Here is a 21,000-nt window from a genome sequence, read left to right as displayed (position 1 = left end):
CAGCATGATGTTGCCACCACCTCGTAGTGTGTAGGGTGTGTTCATGTGGATGTGCAGTGTTTGTTTTCCACCATGCATTGAGTCCCAAAACGTTACATCTTGAGTAGATAAAACATTTGCTTTAGCACACACAATGCCGTCCACGCACACACACACACACACGCACACGCACACGCACACACACACACACACACCCACACTTTTATAATTATTAGTCACATCTTTTCCCTTAACTTTGATCATGTTGAACATCCTGCAGATAAATATAAAGAATAAAGCAGCACACATTTATCCACACATATGCACAGCAGGTGAGAGCAGATAGAAAACAATAGGTTATTCAGTTAAGTACAGCACTAGAAGACAAATAAAACCTGCAAGAACAAGAGCTGTGTTTTACTTACTTAAGTTGTTCCAGATGTTCTGAACAGCTGGATGTTACACAGATTAAACTTGTAAGTTTACAATAATAAGATGAAAAGTAAGAAATGTCTCCTAACTTAACAATTGCAGGAGCCAAATGCAAACACCATAAAATTTAAATGACTCAAATATATGTAAACTTTTTTCATTTTCTTAAAGTAAAAATAAATGTGTATTTTGCTCCTGTGATTATAGTATTGTTTTGTAACATAAGCAACAAGACATATAAATATGATTCTTGTTTTTCCAAACTCATAGATGATCTATCTTTGAACCTCGCAAAAACCTTAGTAATGCGTAGTAGATCTTTCTCTTAAAACAACCTAAATTTAATGTGTTAAAACACAAAGCAGATAGGAAATAGCATAATGAGGGTATAAAACGTTTAGTTTCAAACCAACATAAACTTTAGGGACAAAGAATCCTCTTTCATCTCCAAGCCTGTGTTATGCCTTCATTTCCTTTTGTAGAATCTTTATTGTATCCAAGACAAATATCCGACGGAAAAGTTACATTTCATTTACCTTTGAATCCCTTTTAAAGCAGCTGCTTTTCCTCTTCCTGCATTTCTCTCCCCTTGCTGTAATGATTCCAGCCAATGGCTTGCAATGATTTAATCAAACTCTCGTTAGACTGCAAGATACACTGAATCATCATTAAATCTATCTGCATATTACCTGTGTTGTTACACTTAGCTATGAATCTCATTTGAATCTTATTTAAATCCCTCCTATGAATCTCAATTAAACATAGATGCAGGCGAACAGAACTGAAGATGTGCAAACACACAAACACACACGCACACGTGGGCACGGACACACTCCACCTGCTGTTATCACTGCCAGTGTTTTGAAACGTGTTAATTTTAATTAATTTGTTTTGATACTCAAGACAAATCCTTATGTGGTAATTAACAATTATATTACATTTAATAAGGACTCTGAGATAATGAAACAATTAGAGAAACAAGCCTTTTAAAAGCCGAAGCTTTGAAGTAGCGGAAATGCTTTAATTGTCTTTCAGCGATTTGTGACTTCAATGAGCTACCAGATTGTAAATGTTTTCACAGCTTACAAATCAAACATCCTTTAAGAGCATGAATGACAAACTAACAAACTATTATTTGGAAACCATGTGAGCTTTCAGAACAGCTGTAAGACATCTTCACACGCAGACATCGCTTTTGTTTTTGCTGTTAACACAGGGGCCAATTAGCAGCCCCCTGCTCTTTGCAAAGGCATGTGTTAGGAGACCTACAGGGAGCCTGCGAGGCTGCAAGAGGCCTTGGGGATGCAGGAGAATTATCACTTTTTTCATTTTTTTGTCTCTCATTGTACATCCTTGCACATTCACACATACCCGGAATCAGCTCGGAGATTCAAGCCCCCCGCTTTTTCCTCTCCTCTAATTTTTTTTTTTTTTTTTTCTTTTCCACCGAGGCTTCTTGATCAGCAAGAACCAAGAAGGATCGTCCAAGCAATGGATGATCCAGAATGTTGTGGAATGTAAAGACATCAAACTAATTTACTCAGGTGGGGCAGCTGAAGTGGACGTGGTTCAATAAACATATGCATAACCTCCATTTACGGACAAATCGGTCGATGAAGTTCACTCATAACCTTTGATCCCTCTGCGGGTGGAGACCAACTTCTGTGAGGGTGGGCACTTTTAGGGAAAAGAAAAGCAACGTCATCACAATAGATGCTGATCAAAGTCTGCGTACGGTGAACGTCAGGGAGACCCAGCAGATTGCTGAAGCGTGTGCCGAGAGGATGTTTGTTTAGCTGTTTATTGTGTGATAATTTAATCCATGACTCTCTCCTTTCCACCCCCTCATCCTTCTTTCATTTCTTTCATCACAATGCGGCGCCCCACTGAGTGGCTCGTAGGTAACAGGCAAACGTATACATGCAGTAAGTCCTGTGTTGGTTGTGGAAGAAAAGAAGGAGTCGTGACAGCAGGGGAAGAAGAAGGCGTATGAAAAGATGAAAATGAGCAGACACCTGTCCACCGTCAAGCTCCTGTCTGTCCAAACGCTGCTCTCGCCCTCTGAGGGAAACAATTAAACAGAGTGAATCGTCGAGTTTGTCTGTAATTATCTGTTTTTTTTTGGGGGTTTTTTTTTTGGTGTGACGTCGACAGGCACAGGGACAGCAGAGTGGAGGCAGTAGATAAGATAAGTGTTCTTTATTTCTGACAGAGTCATTTAGCTGCGGATGAAGAGAAGAGAGGAGGAGAGAGTTATAGTTATGGAGCTGTCGGGGTTCGGGAGTGCTGAATGAAATGAGGACTAGAAGAGAGGAGGGAAACAAAGGTGGAGAGAAGAGAGGAGGGAGGCTTCTGTGTGACCTTGCAGTCAAAGAAACCGACAGTTAAATGCGGTGAACCTGTTTCCTCTAAATCACTTTGAGAGCCTTGCAAAAGTATTCACACCTTTTGAAATTTTCCACGTGTATTTTTTGTCCCAACCAGAACTTTAACACATTGTATTCAGTTGTGAGGTGTTTCTAAATACAAACAAAACACAAGGCTACTCAAACATTTCACAAAGAAAAAAAAAAAAAAAAAAAAAAAAAAGAAAAGAAAAAAAATGTGGCCTGCAATTGTGCAAATCTTCTGGATTAGGGCTCTACCAGTTTGATGCAAGTGGAGGATTCTTCTTGGCAAAACAGCCCATGCGCAGTTTCAGGCAAACATAGCATGATGTGGCCACCACCATGTTTTATAAGGAGGACCCTGGGCTCAGGACCTGCAGAGTTAGTTTTTACCCCACAACATTCTTCATAAAGAAGAAAAAGTTACACTGTGGTCCTGTCAGATTTTGCATGTTCACTTTGGCTTTGCTGTGTATCATGTAGGCTTATAAAATGACACTAAATATCTTTAACAACACCAATGCCAGACTCCTTAACTGTGTGAATAATAGTTGTCCTTCTACTAGATTCTCCTACCTAAGCCGCTCCAACATGTTGCCACTGGCCTCTTTCTTGCGTTTCAGATTGTCTCTTTGCGCGGCCTGTTTTGGTAAATAACCATGTATCCTGCTAGGCCTGCAGTTCTGTCATCCTTTTGACATTTTAATATGATACTCTGAAAGTTGTTCTAGTGAAGGCAAGACGAATGTGTATTCTGAGGACAATTTGAATTTTTAAACAAGTTTTCAGAATAAAGGGGGCTAAATATAAATGCAGGCCACACTTTTTAGATTTTGATTTGTAACTAAACCATGCTTTCTATTCCCTCCTCTTCATAATTATGCACTACATCTCATTTGCCTATTTCATGTTTCATTAAAGTTTGTGTTTGCTGCATGGATAAATACTTTTGCAATGTACTGTTTGGTGTTTTAGTTCCTTATGATCCGTTGCTGTCTTTCCTTCCTTTTACTTCACTTTTATCCTTTTTGCTTCCTAAAATTATTGACGATTTACCTGTGGTTTAAGGCTAAATTGCACAACACTCAGACTTGTTTCTTAAAAAATTTTCTTTGTCGTATACCGGCGTGTTCCCGCAGCACCAAACTGCCAGAGACCTCATGTCACTCCTGCCATTTTCTTCTTCCCTCTCCTGTTCCTCATGTGAAGAAAAGTATTTATTTTCATTTATCAAAGCCTTTTACCCCTGAGAGAGAAAGAGAAATTGCAGTGTCTGCAATTTGTAGTGTTTGTGTGTGTGAGTGTGTGTGTCAGGGGAATGTGCAGCAATGCTGGGGGTTATTATGAAGAGACTGAAATGCGACAGGAGATTCCTCTGATTGGGAATAAAACACCATCTTATCTATTTAAATAAACCCCACTGCAGCTTCATCTACACACAAATATGTGCATGCACACACACACACACACACACACACACATACACACGCAGACACAAACTAAAAATATGAGCGTTCATGCAGGCTGAAGCTAGAAAGTAAAGACATTCACTAAAGCACCAACACACACATCAGTGCACAAAAATAAAAGTGCATAAGCTGGCAAATCTATGCATGTAAACAAACACAGGAGCAAATTCACAAAGGGATTTGTAGTAATTAAATTGCAATGATCACCCTATTTTAGCTTTCACTTTGAAGATGAAAAAATAGTGTTGCGAGGAATGAGAGGATGAGAGCAAAAACAGTCCTAATTGAACATGAAAAAAACATCTAATTATTCAATAGAGAGTAGTTACTTTAAGAATAAAAAGAAAAATAAACATATATGAAGATTTCATGCAGAAAAACCCAACGCAAAATCAGAAATATTGCAGAGCAATCGTCCACATTAATTTTCTCACACTAACCTTCTGATCTGCAGCAGAAACTACATTTACTTGGGATTCTGCAGTTTTTAAGGAACCTCTTTTATGATAGAAACATGATGGTCCTCCAAAAGACGCTGCAGTGAAAGTGTTGAATCAGTGTCAAATGGAGCAGCGATATGTGTTGGATGTGCAGTTGGACTCTGCAGATGTTCCCCCCCCAGGTGGTCTGACGCTAATAATATTTCCCCTGCAAATTTCATTTAAGTTAAAGCAGCAGAACACTGTCCATCCCGAATGCTGCTGCACCTAATAGAATAAACAAATCTCAACTCTCTTGAAACTGTGAGAAACATTGCTTCTTTTTTTAAAATCTGTTAAGATTTTTCAACAGCACTTGGATGTAGAGTTGGATGAGTGTCATATAAAATACTGTAGCTCTAAATCCAGCATTTGGATGTAGATCTACCATCGCCTACGTGCTGAGTGATGCGGAAAATAATCAAATCTTTAGGCTTCTTTTGCTTTTTATTCAGTGGCTATTGGTTATCTGTGTTGTACAAGGAGCCTCTTATTTGAGGTAAACTCATTTAATTGATTGTGCAAATATCTGATTGTTTGTAATCTCTTGCCTTTACACTCAATTGGAAACTGTTCAAATTATTGAATTTTGTGAAAGAGTGGAGAAATTTCAAAATGAAATTGTTGTTAGTGGATACTTCCATTCCCTTTCTATTCAGGACAAAATGTCAACAACACTTTTCTTTTTCCTGACTCTCTTCCCCTTCCTCTGCTTATTTGTTGACAACATTGAACCATACTGCAAAAAAAAAAAAAAAAAAAAAAAACAACCCTGAGAAATATCATATCACTAATAGCATAGAAATTTTTCCAAAAACAGAGAAAACAGATATTTTGAGGATGATGACATTCTTCTTTACAATAAAGTATTATAGAAAAAGACAACTTTAATTTATTGTGATCCCATTCCTCACAGTACAGACTGTAACTGACAAAAAAAAGTTTCATTTCGCAGAATAATCTTTCCAAAAATAAATACTAGATACTAGAACTTAAAGTTTGGACTGCGACTGTTGCTAGAAAGCCAGCTAGATACAAAGATCAGAGAAAACGCAGAGACTTTCACAGAAAATTGTTCTCTGCATGGAAAAAATGAAAGATTTTCACTTGCTTGACAGTTTGCAGTACAAACACACACCCTGACTGCGCTGACTTTGTTTTCTGGTGAAGTTAATATAAACACAGATTATTTCTTATCCTCTCAGACTGCTGCTATTGTCGCATGCACCAGCTTTCTGAACAGACAGTATGAGGTCCTGGCTCTGTGGGATACATCGATACAGCTACTCTAAGAGGTTTCCCTGCACAGTAAACTAAGTACATCATTTAAAAATAAAAAAAAAATAAAAGCTCCTCGAACAACAAAAATGGTCCCAACTTCTGCTCATCTGAACCTGTCCTGCTACGTAAAACCTGTCAGATTCAACTCCTCTCAGTGTAAAGATGAGTCGAGCCAGTTAGTGACCGCTGTCTTTTAATGAATGAGATCTCCGAGAAACTGCAGCCTCCCGTCTCCACTGCTCTCCACTTCCAGCCCATCAAAAACAGGCTGTGTGTGTGTTTTATTCTTTTTCAGTCATGAATCTTTAAACATCCCTTTTAAAGTAAGTGGGCAGGCTGAATCTCTGCAGAACGCCGACCTGGGCTGCTGAAGCACCCATTCAGACTCTCCACAGCATCTCAGCTACCTCAGTTACACTCACAGACACTCGGAAAGCCGGCTGACGACAGTTGAGGACACAAAAACGAAGAATGGAAGCACACAGTGTGTTTGCGTTTGAAGTCAATCACCAGGAAACAAAAGGCAAGCTGACAGTTAAATGTATATTTTCGCAATAGCGTTTGCCTGAGCAGGCCTGGAGACGTGAACGTTATACCAACACCTCAGACAAATAAACAGCCAGGTCAAAATCACAGTAGACACAAACGACTACCATCTGTTCATTAGTCTATCCCAGTGTGAGTTAATAAGCCTGACTGAGCCCAAATATACCAACATTCAGCACTGGTTTTCAAAAATGATAAAAGCTTTAAGCGTGTTTGAAAGGTTACAGAGTATTAATATCCCTCTCTTCCCCCACCCCAACACACAAACACACTTTGTCCCTCCTTCTCTTCCTGTAAATGAGTGATTTATCTGCCTTAATTGCTGCCAGTGGTTCATGCGGTCATGTGACCACAACCTGACAGCATGTGACAAATACAGCCTGGAAATTAAACCCTGCATCGCAAACAGAAACACACAAACGCTTGCATGGTATCTGCAGAGCTAAAGTGTGTTCAGATACTGACAAAAATAGATTTGATCTAATAAAAGCAGCACTTTGAAAAGGAACCACAATTTGTGCTCGGGCTTTAAAATGCTATAGTAATAATAAAAGTGATTTATCAAAATGAGGTAAAGGGCAAAAGAGAAAAACCTACAATCAATAATGATAGACCAAGTAAATCTATTGTTGTGAGCCTCTTCATTGCGGTCCCACGCAAATGGCGAGTCAAACACACACAGACATCCGGCCCACAGTGGAGCCTAACACTCCGACTTGCGTATTTTTCTTCCTCACGGTGCTGTGCAGCAAGATGCTGACTGAAGGGTCTGCAGTGCTCAGGTCATGCATCTTATTGTTACATGAAGCCAGTTCCCATCCACTGACCTTTTTATTCACCGCACCATACATTGTTAAAATAATGCATGAGGTGTCACTGTGTGATATTTTAAGCAGCAGTTTGTGTGTGCAGCTCATGTGGACTTATAGAGAAATGAAAATAACATTAGACCTAAACATATAACATTTAAGGGAATTGATAAAAGCTCTCTCTAATGCAAATGCTGCTTTTTATATGTTCAGCAGATGAAAGAAGTTTCAAATAATACTTTCTCAAATAAAATGATCAAAATTGTGCCATGGGTTTATATTTAGCCAACACTGACATTTTTCACCATATGGCTTTTCAAATCATCTCTAGCTCAATCAGACTGAATAAAGAGCAGGTGTGACTAATGTCAAGTAAGAACTCTGAATGGGCCATTCTAATGCATGAATATACTTTGATATACCTCATCTATACAATTTCACTGTAGCTTTGGCTGTATGTTTAGGGCTTTGCATGTAGATCAAAAAGTTCCGTTTTGGTCTTATCTAACCAGATCACCTGTTTTTCCACGTCTTCCATGTCCCGCATATAGTTTACAGTAAAGAGAATAAAGTATAAACAGGTGCACTGGATTTTACTTCAGGGTATAAAAATGAAGAGGCTAAACAAATGCAAGACACATGTTTTAGATTTTTGAGAAAAGCGTGTGCCATTTTTCTTCCACTCCATAACCACGCTCTAGTTCGCCTTAACATAAAATCCTTAAAACATTCACCAGAGATTTTTGTTGTAATGTGAGAAAATGCGAATAAGTTCAAGAAGGGTGAGTCCATTGTAAGGTAGTGTAAATTCACATAGTTTCGTTGTTGTTGTTCTTCTTTTATTTACTCATTGTTCAGCTCTCAAGCCTTTAGCTGTTTTTTTTTATTTGCCATTTATTTACATGGATTCCAGAATTTCTATAAATACTATTATTAATTATAAACAAGCTTATTTGAAGTGATGCAGCGAACAATATTCCAGCTTTACTTTTTCTGAAAGAGCAATTAATTTCCTCCAGTATTGCTCTCACTATTTAGATTGCAACTAATGAGCTACTCAGTGCTAATCTCTGTTTTGTCTCCCCTATATGCTCATATAAATACTATTTACCCAGAGTGTTGTACGCTGTGATCCAACCACCACATTAATGACGCTTTCAGGAGGACTGAAAGAGAGGATAAGAGGGGCAGAGTGGAAAGATAAACATGCGGTTTTTCTGATTGACTGAGCGGCAGGGGCTGAACTTATAATAGGATAAGGGGATTTTGCACTTTAAGGCACATCTATTTAGAAAGTAAGTGTGCGCACTTAGTTTTGCACCACTTGTGAGTTCTTTTTATTTTTGCAGGTTTGCATATTGCATTTATGAATGCCACTGCATAAACAGGTAACGGGTGGGGGGAGTGGAGGAGGTGTTGGGGGGCAGCAATGACTCCAACACCTCTGCACTCCCCCCCTCCTCCCCTTATTTATTTGTCTGTATTAGTTAGCTCCTTCTCAGCACTTAAAATTAATGTCATCCAGCACAAAATAGAGGCTGAAAGCTAAAATTCAGCACTTTCTCTGCAGCCCGGTTATTTATCAAGCTAACAAGGAGAAGACGCATCCTGTTTCAGCCGGGCCCAGGAAATATGTGCCATTAAAGCCCAGAGCTTGTGTCTGAGAGCCGAGGAATAAAAGTGAGGGTGTCAAGGAGAGCGGATGGACGGCATTGCCGGCAATATGGATGCGGAGAGAGCAGCAGACACATTTATATAAAAGGGACAATGGATGCTCTTGGGTTGAACCGTGAGAGTACATGTGCTCCATGTGTGTATTAGAAGTGCTGATTCGCTGACGGCTATAAAAGACGATCCTTTAGGGGAAACAGAAGACGTAGTTTGGAGCTTTGAATAAATCATGCGCTGCCACTGTGAGGTTAGCGCTAATTTTCTCTTTAGGAGAAGGGTGTCGAAACACGTCCCGGGGACTGTTAGTATTATGCCATGTTAACATCTCTGTGGCATCAGGAGCTAACGCCCGAGCGTTGGAATTCAATTAGACACTGGGTGCAATGCTAAGCAGGTTGCATAGGGCGGTCACCACAGGGAGGAAAAGATAGGAGACGATGGTGACGCTGAGGGAGAAGACAGGAGGAAGAAGCGTGTGTGTGGTTTTGTGTGAATTTGTAAAGAGAAAGAGACTGTAGGCTGAAGAGGAAGGCCCTGGGCTGCTGTGATTCAGGTGAACACAAAATACCACACTAACCTCCGGCTCATCACCAGTTCTTCTCTCAGTCACAACCTGAGGACAACAGAAGCTCGGAGGCTCCCACGCAAACTCCACACACACATGCGCACGGCTTCCCACTCTATGGTAAGAGCTTTGCAGCTAATTATCCTTGAATAAAACAACACATTTTGGATCTAACAAGCTGAAAGAACTGAGAGAAAAAACTGGCGTTAGCATCATTTCAAAAGAGAGAAGGGTTGGTGTTTAAAGGTTTAGCTCCAGGGTGACGCGTTCGGCTCAAGTATCATCAGTTCTGAATAGTAAAATGTACACATCTTCAAAAACAATCCAACTCTAAGCACAACTGTTTAACTTGTGGAACTTAACAAGTGGGGAGATGGACTTTTTTCCCCTCCCTTTTTCTGGATTTCAGAACACAGTTCTGCTTGCTTCCTCTCTTTTCCAGATGAGCTCGTATAATGAGCATACATCCTGTTCATATCCTCCTTGTCATGTGGGTTTTACGAATAGAGGGATGACGTCTATGTCACTACCAAAACTATGCCCGTGTAATGAGTCGCCCAATGCAAGGCAGTAGTGGTTATATATAACCCAGGTGGTAAGGAGAAGTGAAGTATGTCACTGGGTGGAAGGAGTAAATCCTGCCCGCTGCACAATACAAAAGGATTCAGCGGTGTTTCATAAATGACAGTTCAGAGTTGGAGGTTTGTGTGGATATGTGTTGTTTTCCACCTAAAATCTGCTGTTTTGAATGAGATTTCTCTTCAGAAATTGGCAAGACGTTTATTCCAACACTTCACTCTGACTTTAACAGAAATGTGTTTACTGCTTGTGTAATTTGTTTAAAATTTCCTAAGAAGGTTGAAAATTCACAATGATCTTTGGCTGACAATCATTGTGAAATGATCGTCAGCCAAAGACGATCATCCACATTCTACAATACAGAATGTGGATGAAATGTTTTACATCCACAGCAAAGTAGGTGGAAGTGAAGAGAATCACATACTTGTTATTGGCATGAAGTTCATCCAGTTCTGTGCTTTTGGTAAAACATTTGAACTGCTCTTTGTCTGGGACGGAATGATGGTAAACCATATAACTTAAATGCATTTTAATAACAGTTTTAGATGATTAGATGACTAAGTATGAATTCAGTGCAGAATGTGCAACCCTCTCCTTATACAGCCACTCAGATGCGCCTTTAGAATATTTTGTAAGTTGCAGCCAAATGTTCTGGCCACTAATAATATTGGAGTTACACCAAAGTCATAATAAAATTATGGCTATTTCACTTTAAATGATATTGATGCATTGTAAAAAGAGAATGAAACAAAGAATGACATCCTCTAATTGGTCTACTTTACCAATAGTCAGTGATTGTATGGTTTAAAATTGGACACAGTTGATTGTTCCAAAAGGAAAATAATTTCAAACATACATTAAAATTTTGGAAATGATGAAACGGGCTAACATGAAACTTCTGGACGAGCCCTGAACTAAAGGCTTTGCTGAAAAGCCAAATCAGTGGTAGGAATCTGATCAATTTAAATGAACACTGTCCTTTCTGATGAAAGACAGGGTCAAATATTCAATCAGAAAGATGCAAGGAGTTTGAAAAAAGGCTACACAAATGTGTCTGGAGTGTGCTCTCATACTTAACTGAATGCTAGATGTTTATATGGATAACTTATTTGAGGTTTTATCTGTAATTTTGAATCTAGATTTTTATCAAAGTTGCATGCTACGATGTTAGTTCCCCCATGAATAACTGTCCAAATGCTTCATTAAAAGCCCAGAAATGAATACATGCTTTCTGAAGATGAAGGGCTGTATCTACAATGTAGGTAATAACATGTACAAATATATGCTGTGGTGGCGCAGAGGTTAAGCACAACCCACATAAAGAGGCCTTAGTCCTCGACGCGGCCGTTGCAGGTTCGATTCCCGGCCTGGCGACCTTTGCCGCATGTCTTCCCCTTCTCTCATTACCCAATTTCCTGTCAATTAACTATCAAATAAAGGCCACTAGAGCCACTAAGACCTTTAAAAATATGTATTCTCTTTCCTTTTACTTGATGCACACCATGACATGGGAACTTGTCCTTCCTCTGCTGCTACACAAACCTGACCTGCCTGCTGTCAGCCACAGAGGCACCTCCACCCCCGACACCCCCATCCCTCCTCACCCAAGTGGTCGACTCACCCTGTCACAGTCAGGAGACGGTGAGTTGCGTGAGGAGAGATGACGGTGGATAAAAGAAAAGAAAAAAGGGACAGAGGGTGGTACCGAAGGAGAGGAGGAGGCCTGCTTGGGCGTGGGCTCTGGAGCTTCCTTCTAATGTGCCCTCTCCACTCCCCTCCCTGTGACCTCAGCGCTCCTGACAGCAAGAAAGTGCTGAAGCATGCAGGTGTCCTAATGCTGCAGGCACACACAAGCGAATGCAAGACCGCGCTGCACACACACCAACACACGCACACACAGATGCAGGAATCCTGCATTACTTCCCTGTTTTCTGCCTGATTTTCAATTCTTTCAGCACCTGCCTACATGCTGTCAGCGCTTCCAATGCTTTCAACTGTTCATCTGTATAAAAAAATGGGACTTTTGATGAAGTGTGTTTAAAAAAAACGAATATGTATGTGCTTTGCTAGCAGAACACATGAGAAAAGCAGAGTATGCTGGCGGCTGCACAGTAAAATTAGCTGATGCTGATGCGGTAGTTTTCCACTGTCCAGCCTTTTAAATGCATGAGCTAAAACCTGAGGTGTCCAGAGAGTGTCCTGTCCTGTGCCTGTGTGTGTGTGTGCGTGTGTGTGTGTGTTGGAGAGGGGGTTGGCATTAGAGAGTTGTATTACAGTGGTGATGAGTCGCCTGACTGCAAGTCTGATACCTCAGCAGCACCCAGCATTGACCAGGCCTTTAAATAAAGCCTTCGATCCTCCAGCAGCAGAGAAGGTCACCGCTTGCCTCTGGTTACCCTGCCTGTCTGTCTGCATCCACGGCCAGGAGCCCTCCTGCCATTCATCCCTCACCCCTCCACGCCCCCCTTCATTCTGACGTGGGATTCCAGGTGCCTTTCATTTTCTCTCAATCCCTCAGCTCCTTAACTTTGCTCTGACTTTCTTCCAGCTTCGCTCCCTTTCTCTGCTGCTCTTTGCCGCCTGGCCTCTTCCGTCTACTTCAGTTTTTCTACTGGAAATGTCAGACGGCAAAAAAAAAAAAAAAAGTAGTCCTTGCTTTCCCTTTCTCACTCCATCAGTCCCACCATCCATCCATCTCTTTGTCAGCTCCAGATAAAAATAATGTCCAGGGCTTTTTGTTCTTTTTCTCCTTTGCACTGAGAGCAGAGAGGAAGAAGGAAGTCATGGGAGGTCAGAGGAGAGGGGAAAGGTTTTGGTCTCATCCCATGAGTGCTGTGCATGTCAGCCTCTGTCATTCAGGGAGCACTGTTAGAGCTCGAAACATTGCACATAGGAAAGGTTTAAATGAAAGGGAATTTGGATGTCATAGTAGTAAATGACAAAATTAATTAAAATTAAAAATAATAATACTGCAGCTGGTGTTTAGATCCAAACTTAGTATAAACAGCAGAAATAAAATAAATTGTGTTTTGCACCCCAAATCCTGTTTGTCAGTGTTTGATTTATGTAGACCAAGCATTTTCTTGAAAATGTGTTTCTTTTTAATTTTCTCCCTTTTAAAGTACCACATAGTGAAGAATGCTTTCTACAAAAGACACGCTTTTTGTAAAATACCAAAAAAGGGATGTGTTACCGCAGTCTCCAGGCTGGTGGGGCCAAGAAAGCACAGCTCTCTATCACAGATGGAGGAATTTTCTCGATGTCCTAAAAAAAGAACAAAATAAGAATTAGTTTAAGGAGGGAAGGACACACTAGTGAAATTCAGCTTTAAGCGTTGGATTTAACATTAATGTGGGGAAATTTAATTTTAAAAATGTACAAAACAAATACTGCAGAAAGTTTAGTGTCGTAGCAATGAGATATTAAAGAATCCCTAAAAACATTTATTTTCAAATTAACTTAAGATGATGATACAAAGAGGTATAAAGTTCCACACAGCTGCAAGGTAACAACTTCCTGAGGATATTTCATAAGTACATTTCATGAGGAAATTTTCTAAAGTTTCTAAATCTGCATATATTTCCGCTCAGTGCAGTGCAGTGTTTAGCATTGTTGCATTGCAAGATGCATCAATCTTGGCATGACCTCCTTTCTACAGGGAGTTTACATGTTCTCCCTGTGTTCGTCCAAATGCCCCTCGGTATGTGTGTGTGTGCGTGTGTGTGTGTGTGTGTGTGCATGGCGACCTGCCCTGTGATGGACCGACAAACTGCCCCTGCCTATAGATCTTGGTCTTTATACAACAGCTGGATGTAGATGTAAAACAATATTAGCTGAAAATAAATGTTTGTCTATGGCAACAGTTTCATTTTTAATTAGGTGATGAAAAATGCACAAACCAGAATGTGTATTAAAAACCTGCAATTCTGGGAACAACTTACATGCAAGTGGGATTCTTAAGTTTCTTCTTCTCCCCCCTCAGTTTCAAAAATGACATGATCTATTCAAACACACAGGAACACTCACACACATTTATATTTAGCATAAAGTGAATTCATCTTAAAATTAAAAACTTCATATCAAACTACATATTGCAGTATTTGAAAGATTTGAACCCATACAAGCAACAATCACAGTTTTAATGCATTATTAACATATAATCTATTTATGACATAGTAGTATATTTACTAACAATTTTGTTTTTTACATTTGCTGCATCAGAGATGATTGTCGATACAGAAAGTCCATAAATCTCATAATAATTTTTTTGTCTTGGTTTGAGAAATGAAGCAATTAAGTGCTGAAGACTATTAACTCCCCTCTATCCATCTTTAAGCAACAATGAAAACCATTTATTTCTCTGTAATCCGATTCTTACAGCCTTCAGATAGACTCTGACCCATAGAGCTGCAAGTTCCCAGTCTCTGATCTGCAATACTGGGAAGGGCTATCAACTAGAAACTCACCAAATCCTCCACCTGACTGACTCCCATAACACTAACTTTATTTTGTTAAAAGTTTGTAAAGTAAACCCAGATAATTTAACCTATTAACAAATAAAGTGGCCTGAGAACTACAAGTCTACATGTGGGTGCCTTTATGCAAGCGTGTGCACACATTTCCACTTTGTGTGCCCGCTTTTCCTATCTCAAACAGCCACACGCTCACATAGCAGAGGCCCACGTGCAGATGGCTTGGACATGGCAGCCTTGTTTGGGGTCAAGGCCTTTCCCAGGTACAAATGAAAGGGAGAGGCGAGACTCTGGAAGTGGCTGAACAACGCGGTGGGTCACCTTGCCTGAGAAAGAGATCAATGTCTGTTTGACTGGCCAAGGGAGAGGCTGCCTGCAGAGGAAGGGTAAATCACCCCTCGCTTCATTGAGATGCAGGTAAAATACACAAGGGTCGGGCTTGGCTCCAGCTCCACCCTGCATGACATAAACTCGAGCATGCCGACCATGCTTTCTGCATCTCCAGAACTTTCCACAGCCTCTGTGCTCTGAAACTTAAACTACTCTGATTTTATTTACCCAAATCATCACTCTTGCTCCCCAGCTGTGCATTCCAATCACAGCTTCTTGCACACATAAATGCAAATCTGCTTGCAGAGAACTACAAATCCAGACCCAGACAATTAAATTTCCCTCACAATGCTTTCTGCTCGCAAGGAAAACAAATATCACACAAGCATCTACAGGCAAGAAGAAAGCCCTGTTTACAGCTGTAGCATTCTTTGCACATGCACAGTTGCGATAGGATGGGGAAGAGGTAAATTATTGAGGTTTCAAATAAATGACATAACTCAGGACACAACGAGAGGGAGAGGGGAGGGAGCAGCTCTGCCTCTGACAGAGCTGGATGATAGACGGAGCACAGAGGAACATGAATGCAGCTGATTTAAATCACTTTAAATGTAAATGTTTATCGCATGGAGTGATGCAGATGCAGATTGAGTGGAAAAGATTGAAAACGTTTCCTCTTTTGAATGTGAATTTGTTTTTAACCCTTTGGGTTTGTGGGTGATTGTCAGGGGTTGGGGGGTTGGAATCAGGGAACAGAAATTCAATAAATATCGCTTTGTGACTCCTATTGCTGCAAATTGTGTTTTCACGTTGACGTGAAATCTTTTTAAATTTAAAGTCAGGAACCTGGAGTTAAATCTGTGGTGAATCTTTTGCCATTAGAAACAGTTTTTTTTTTTTTTTTTTTTTTTTGCAGGTTAAGGAAAAATGATTCTGCTTAAGGAAAAATGAACAGGTACCTGCTTTTGAGTGTAGATGAACATTGTTCAAAGATAGTAGGATAAAGCTAGAAAATTCCTCGGCGTCATGATAAACTGACCCGTTCCTTCAGATTTAATACGCTTAAGCCAAAGCACATGGACACCCCTCCACCACAAGGTCACACATAAGACCTTGCTCGCTGGCTACTGAACCCCCGCACACAAATAGACACTCAACAGACGATCACATCCTTTGTCCTACTAATTCTGAGACATTAAAGCAAAGCACATGATGATGATTCAAATGTCAATACTGATAAATTTCAAAGTGATTTCCCATAGTTGACCTGAAAGAGAAGAGACCAATATTGTGACAGCAGACAACTACATTATCTTTAATAACCTAATCATTGGACAGACTGCAAATGATCACAGCGCAGAAGTCAATATACCAAGCCTGAGAATAGAATTACAGTTCATAATGATGGGATTAATAATGCACCATGTCTGTGGTCTGCATGTGCATGCTTTTCCGTGAACTAGACGGCAGCGAAAGGAGGACGCGGCAGAGGAAGCTCTGAAATGTTTGCTTCCTGTGCCTCCTGCCCTCTTTCAGCTACAGGAAGCAAAATCAGTGCTACTGAGCTCCCCTGGCCCTTGGTGTGACTAGAGGTCAAAGTGAGCCACAATAAAAACAAAAAACAAAAAAACACATCCTACAGAATTTCCACAGCAGCTTGCAATGATCAGCAAATCTTCACCTATGCAAAACCACTATACAGCAGATCTCCTGTGGTCCACATGAGAAGCTCAAACTAGAAATTCGTGAGTAACTGAACTGATCCTGTCGCCATCTCACAAGGAAAGGTGACATGAAAGACTCACAGTGTCTCCGTGCAGTTCCAGGGGTTATAACATAAATGTAATTAAATAGCTCACTATATTGACCTAATCAGATAGGGGGGCCATAAATTAGTGGACACGCTCACTAAAAGGCCCTCTCCTCTCAGCTAGTGTGCATCTCTGATCGTTTATCATTTGAAAGGAAGCAGGACGGCAGCCAGCCTTTCTGTTGTCTCTCACTCCCTTTTTTAAATCACAGGTAGGAGAGGATTCTTCATCAGTTTGGGCTTTCCTGGGAGGCAGTGATGCAGAGGTGAAGCACACAAGGAATGGTTAGGATGGCCTATGGCCTGCAGTTTACGGTTTAGTTGTCCTGAGATTCCCATGCAAATCAGCCAAAACTCTGTCCTAATATTTGTGTGATTTTATTTTTTATTTTTTAAATAATTGAGGTAATCGGTTCTGCAGGGAGAGATCAGACAGTTTCTCTCCTCTACACAGACATACTGTACACACGCTTATAATAACCACAACGGTTTGAAACATAATGGGTTGGTTCTGCACAGCACCACAGTTCAGAGCCCGTTCAGCCCTGATCTTAATACTGCTGCTCTTTTAGATGGAACAGAACTGAAACCTTCTGCATGGATCTGAATTCAGAAACCTGTCCGCTGCTGAAAATCCTAATTCCTGCGACCGCCACCTGCTTTTAAAATTTTATTCAGCATTTCTACTTGCCAAAATGGCAGAAAAAAAGTTTTGGGAAGAGTTTATATAGTTTATATAGTGGTTACTACATTGTACTGGTTACACTAGCGTGCCCGAAATATTAAGTATTGCGCATAACTTTGTCAAAAAGACTTAGCGTAGTTTTAATTTGCAACGTCTCGGATTTACTATTTTTTATGTAAAAAAAATAAAAAAATAATAAAAAAATACATATATATGTATATATTCGGTTTTACAAAAATTACGTTTTTCTTTCATCTACACAAAAAGCTTTATCGTCACTAACAGCTTTGCGTGTTGTCAGTCTGAAAAGAAGGACTCCATAAAAACTGTATTCAACTAGTGGAGCAGGAAAAAGTAAGAGTTTACTCTAAAATCAATCATTAACGTTGCCTTCATCTGAAACCCTGGAGCATGGATATTAATTCATGTGACAAAATGATTTTATTTATATTTTATGTTTGCGGCTTAATTTTTTTTAATGGAAGAGATTTTTCCTTTTCTGATTTTGAGCAACAGGTTTAGGCCATCAATTTTATTTTTCATTTGATTTATTGTGAAAGGAAAATATATATAAATTTTCCACTGTAACTAAGCCTTTTAGTAACAATTTGTTTGGATTATAAAATGTATGTAAATTAAAATAAATGACTTCATCATCCGCAGCTTGATGCTTAAGCAGGAGTTTATCCCGGAGCTGTCATTTTACGCACCATGCGTTCAACATTTGCGTTAGTTCTTCATCATAATTTACATGCGTATAAACGAATGATTTAAGCACTTAGTGGCATCTGAACTTAATTTTTTTATCTCTAGTTACGTTTCACCTTCAGTCAGAAACTGAAACAAAAATGCGGTGTGTGTGTGGGGGTGTCTGTGTGTGTGTGAGATGCGCCTTTGAAAACACTGAGACAGATAACAAGAAAACTGAACAGAACAAATAAAAAGATGATCAGGAGAATTAATTAGTTTTCCATTCATGAAGGTTTATTGATGAATGATAAATGAGTGGATTCTGCACGTTGACTTTAAAACATTTCGGTTTGCTTAATTAAAAACACCCGCAGTGTTCTGAATATTATTCAATATTTTTTGACTAATAAAAGGCAAACACAATTATTTTTGTTGCAACAAATTAACTGTTCTTTTTGTCTAATTAAAGCGACTTTTATATTTCCCATCTTAGTATTTTATCACCAGTCCCACCTGTTGATTAATCCTTTGTATCTGTTTGTTACTCATGGAAGAATATTCTGTGAGATCACCCTCTGTGTTTTCTGTTGGGCCTTTAGTATAAATCAATATTGAGTACAACGTTGCTTTACAGTCATATTCCCCATGTGGCTCCGACAGAAGCCAAAGTCTCGACCTCAAACAGCTTTAAATATTAAGCAATGGTTCTGAGCAATGCAACAAATACACACAACTGCACAAAACAAAAAGAAAAAACATAAAAAAGAACAATTGAAATAGCATCCGAACATGACCAGCATGCATGGTTTCACTTTCTCACCACAGTCTCCAAACTTCTGATATGACAGAGTTTGGCTATTTTCCACGATACAATTCAAATGAATGACGTGACAATGAGATCATTTATGTTCAAATACATTTAAAATAAACATAAAATGAAGCTACCGAGCCTGGGATTTTTTTCCCCCCCAATCAACAAATTTGGGTAAAAAAAAGAGGCGCAGAAAAAGGCGCTGGGCAGCTAGCGCCTCTGCGCAAAATGTCTGTAAAGAAACATTAAGAAGCGGACACATTCTTGAAAATGTGTCGAAACTGATTATTTATGATGTCGTTTAAAGATGATTAAATAAAAATCAAATAAAATCCTCGCTTTGACATTTAAATGAAGTTGAAATGACAGGAACATTTTTTTATTTGCCTTAAACTAAAGCATATTTAACAAACAGCTTCGATCAAATCCACACACGCGCAAACTAAAAGTTTTCTTTGTGTTTCAGTGTGAAGTTCGCGTATTACAAACTTTTTCAGCGCCGACACTCACATGAAAAACTCCGGAGATGAAGGGTTGTTGTCACTGCTGGAGCCTCCGTTTTCTCTGAAGCCGGTGCTGATCAGCTTCTCGTATTTCTCCTTGTAGGCGTCCCTCTCCCTGGCCAGCCGGGAGATCTCCTGCTTGAGGTGGTCCACCTGCTGCATGAGCTGCGTCTTCTCCCCCTCCAGGACGTGCCGCTGCTGGACGCGCTTGTACCGACAGGACTGCGCATAGCCTCTGTTCTTTAGTGTCCTCCTCTTCTGTTTAAGACGGATCACCTCTTCCTTGCTGACCCCCCGGAGCTGCCGGTTCAGTTCCCGCACCGACATGGTGACCAGCTGCTCGTCCGAGAAGCGCTCCTCCAGGCGTAGGTGCTGGTGGTTGCCCCCCGCGCCGCCGCCGGACTGGGACCCGGAGGAGGGATGGTGTGCCCCTGTGTGGTGGTGGTGGTGGTGATGGTGGTGGTGGTGGGGAGCCCCGTTCTGGGCCGCGGCAGCGGCGATGACAGCGGACACCACGGCGGCCGCTGATCCCATCTCCTCCCCGGCCATGGCGCCTCCTGCCCCGGCTGCTCCGCCGAACTGCTGCCCTCTGGCATAGCCGTCGAAGGTTTGGAGCTGGTGACTGCTGCTGATCAGCGCCTCTACGGCGTCCTCTGGGCTAAAGCCCAGAGCCTCGGGGTTCAGCTGCTGCTGGTACCCGGTCATCCAGTAGAAATCCTCCAAGTGCGTCTTCTGTTCGCTCCCTGATCCCGGACTGGGCGCCGAGAAGCTTGGAGAGGGGGGAACCGAGCTGCAAGGCGTGCTCATCGGGGTGGAAGATAGGGATCCCCCGGCGACCAGGCGGCTGCACTGGTTGATGCTGCGATCGGGCTCCACCGGCTCCTTTTTCACTTCAAACTTCATCAGATCGAAGTCATTAACATATTCCATGGCCAGGGGACTGGTGGGCAGGTCGGAGTTGCTCATTGCCAGCTCTGATGCCATCCTCTTGCTGTTGACAGTCCTCCAAAGGGGGTGAGGAGCACCTGTCAAAGTAGGCTGCTGAGACACGCACTGAGCCAGCTTGATTTCTTTATTTATTTTCTTCAAAACAGAAGGAAAAGTGAGTTCTCTCGCACTAATTGCGCAGCGCAGGTTCTGGTTTTGTGAGTCGATAAGTTTTTTTTCCTCTCTCTCTTCAGTCTGTGTTGCACAGACGCATTGGAGCAGCGCTGTTTCCTCCCTCTCTCCCAGCGTGCGGGTGTCTGAGCGCCGCTCTCTCTGTTTCTACCGTTTAACACTTCATGGCTCCTTTTAGGATTAGTGCGCCAATTTGAGGAGGTTCACGTATGTGTCCCGGCCAAATAGTTGCCTAGTAGAGAATGGGAGGAAAAAAAAACTCCACCCTTGGATTGATAGATTTTTTTTTCAAAGAGATCAGTCAGCCGACGAGTTAAAAACCATAGCTTAGTTTTATAGGCGTCCTGACGTCAGGACTGAAATATGAAATTGACTGAGACCAG

The 21,000-nt window shown here is 40.9% G+C and overlaps 1 protein-coding gene across 1 annotated transcript in view; it reads right to left on the bottom strand.

Annotated features, from left to right (window-relative positions):
* Window positions 1-21,000, bottom strand: part of LOC122835268 (transcription factor Maf) — a 48,050-nt gene extending 27,050 nt beyond the window's left edge. Inside the window, exons 1-2 of the mRNA XM_044124167.1 lie at window positions 19,506-21,000; window positions 13,391-13,461 (exon numbers count right to left, since the gene is read on the bottom strand). Coding sequence (XP_043980102.1) covers window positions 13,434-13,461; window positions 19,506-20,482 — 1,005 coding nt within the window. The 5' untranslated portion in view covers window positions 20,483-21,000 and the 3' untranslated portion in view covers window positions 13,391-13,433. The remainder of the gene's footprint in view (window positions 1-13,390; window positions 13,462-19,505) is intronic.

Source organism: Gambusia affinis, linkage group LG08, assembly GCF_019740435.1.
Source record: "Gambusia affinis linkage group LG08, SWU_Gaff_1.0, whole genome shotgun sequence".
NCBI classification, from domain to species: domain Eukaryota; kingdom Metazoa; phylum Chordata; class Actinopteri; order Cyprinodontiformes; family Poeciliidae; genus Gambusia; species Gambusia affinis.
The sequence above is the reverse complement of the archived record's forward strand: the minus strand, read 5'-3'. Positions and strand labels throughout refer to the sequence as shown.